Genomic DNA, 2,458 nt, shown 5'->3' with positions numbered 1-2,458 from the left:
AACACCAGCGTTCCCTCCGCCCAGCCCTGCCGAGGCGGCCCCCGCGGCGCCCTCCGCCCCAGCGGGCCGCGCAGCCGTTCCCACCGTTAGTTACCCCGCGCGCACCGCCCTGCCGCGCGCCGCCGGGGCGCCCGCCCCGCGGGCAGATCCCTCCGCCGGCGCCCGCTTCGCCTCACGACTGGGGGTCTCCAGCCCCTCCCGCTGGCCCTGAGGCGCCGCCGGCTGGGCTCGCCTACGGAAGGAGGCGGGTGCCGGCCAGGGTCTCCGCGGCTTCCCCTCAGAGTCCCCGGCCATAGAGGGCCCTGTGGCGCAGGTGCTCTTCGAGACATTGGATGGCGCCATCGTCTACCAGGGGGTCGAACTTGTTGGCCAAGAGGTGGTGCTGCTGGAGCATCCAGGACACGTCGCCCACCCCGTAGATGCAGACGGCGCGCTGGTGCTGGCCGGTGCAGGGCGGGTAGGGCGCACCGTTTCTGGTGTCGCCCTCCAGGTACTGCCACTTGACCAGGCGGGGCAGGGCGTTCATGTCCGAGAGATGGAACTTGTCATTCTGGGGCATGGCGCCTGGCACACCGGGCATGCGGTTGAGGGTGGCCCAGACGTGCTCGTCAGGGCTGTAGGTGTCCTTGGCCCACTCGAGGAACTGCTGCACCGTGGGGTTCTTGAAGATGTACTGCACGAAGGCCCGCGTGACCACGATGTACGCGTTGCCCGTGAACATGGGAGAGTTGTGTGGCGGCGGCATTTTCTCCGTGGCTGTCCGGGAGATGAACGTCCCCACTGTGTGGTGGTACTGCCAACGCTTCTGCTTGAAGGCCGAGGGCTTCTCTGACTCCATGCTGTTCCGCCCCTGCAGCGTCTTCAGGGCATGGACGATCTGGGCGTTGGTCTTGATGGGGAAATCGGTGCCGCAGGTGTTGAGGATGTAGCGCCACGGCACAGGGCTCTGCAACAGGTCCTGCATGCAGTTGAGGTCGGCCTGCAGCCGGGACCAGGAGGCATAGACCACGTTTTCCAGGCGGCTAGCCACAAAGACGTTGGGGAAGCAGGCTACGATGGCCCGCACAGCCTCCTGGAAGGCAGCCGGGGACTTGCGGTCAACATGGACGCAGTAGATGTTCTGGGGGACGTAGAGGGACCTCAGAAGCCGCTCGAACATCTCGATTTTGTCATGGATGACCATGGAGTAGGCGATGGGGAACTCTGCCTCCTCCTGGCTCAGCGGGAACTCGATGAACCGCCGGGTGTCCTTGAAGCTGCGGCAGTCCTTTGTCATGTTCAGGTACTCGTCGGGTGTCAGGGAAAGCCTCTTGTTGGCGACCTCCAGGTTGCTGAGCTGGGCCTTCCGGAGGGCTTCCTCATCCCCGCGGACGATCCCCGAGCAGTTGATCCTCCGGCTGGGGGAGAGCTCCAGTGCCTGGAAGAGGCGCTCGCGGCAGTGGGGGTCGGCGGCGGCGTCCGGGTGGGCGGCGGGGCAGGGCCGGCTGGCGCCGTGCAGCGCCAGGGCGGCGGCCAGCAGCAGGGAGCCGAGCAGCGCCGCGCAGCGCCGCCGCGCTTGCAGGGGGCTGCCGCGGCACAGCCGCATGCCCCGCGCCGGCGGGCACGGCCCCCCTCCCTCGCGCGCCGCGCCGCCGCTTGGGGACGAAGCGCTGCCCGACCCCCGCCTGCCCTGCCCTGCCCTGCCCTACCCTGCCCTGCCTTGCCTCGCCTCGATGGGTCTGGTCTTGCCCCGTTGGTGGGCTGCGTGGAGGGCGCTGGAGCCGGTGCTGTGCAAAGAGCAGCCGGACAGCCTAGGTGCCTGCTTCCTGGGTAGTGGTGAAATAGTGGCAGGGCGATCTTTAACCGCAGGTGAGTAACAAGCGAGTAAAAGGAAGTCTCCTCCCTCCCCGTACCGTGACTGTGTTTGGTTTTATTAACGCTGCAGGCGGTTGTTCATCTTGTTTGTCTGTTTAAAATAAGGTATTTTATCTTGCCCCTGTCCGGTGTGTAATGCAAGGAAAATTCCTCTAGAATGCCACCCCATGTAACACACTTCTAAAAGAGACTTTCCTAGATGTCTTTGGGATCTAACCTGCTTTTCCAGTGTTCAGATTATTCCAACTTCCAGGTCAAGGGAGTGACAGTAATAGTGCTGTAGTCTAGAAGCGCCGCTGCAGCAAGCTTTCTGCTGGCCTGGAGCATTTTGAGCTTTAATGAAGGATTATCGCAAAAGATGTTGGATAACTGGGCAAAGTGGCATCTCTTCTTCTACAGCGGAAACAGGGTGAAGACAGAGGCTGTGGTTTATAATTTGCCACAAAGTGTCTGCTTAAAGGAAGCAGTGAGAGAACATTGGTGGATAGTGTCGGGACCTCCTGTATGCACCTACATGCACATCCTGGCTAAGTATCGCTTAATAGAAAAAGAGGGATAACTGCAAGTGACTAAAATACACCTTGTGCCATCATGAACAAAAGAA

At 62.2% G+C, this 2,458-nt stretch overlaps 1 protein-coding gene across 1 annotated transcript; it reads right to left on the bottom strand.

Annotated features, from left to right (window-relative positions):
• Window positions 1-277: 277 nt before the first annotated feature.
• GCNT3 (glucosaminyl (N-acetyl) transferase 3, mucin type) lies at window positions 278-1,585 on the bottom strand. Its single transcript, XM_075714312.1, has one exon. It carries the CDS (start codon window positions 1,583-1,585, stop codon window positions 278-280), a length of 1,308 nt encoding a protein of 435 aa, XP_075570427.1.
• Between the last annotated feature and the right edge of the window lie 873 nt (window positions 1,586-2,458).

The sequence above is a fragment of the Pelecanus crispus genome, chromosome 7 (assembly GCF_030463565.1).
Source record: "Pelecanus crispus isolate bPelCri1 chromosome 7, bPelCri1.pri, whole genome shotgun sequence".
NCBI lineage: Eukaryota > Metazoa > Chordata > Aves > Pelecaniformes > Pelecanidae > Pelecanus > Pelecanus crispus.
Note: the sequence above shows the minus strand (reverse complement) of the source record. Positions and strands in the feature narration are given on the sequence as shown.

What these genes read in the sequence shown, in the direction of transcription:
- GCNT3 (XM_075714312.1), bottom strand. Translation starts at nt 1,585, where the DNA reads ATGCGGCTGTGCCGCGGCAGCCCCCTGCAAGCGCGGCGGCGCTGCGCG.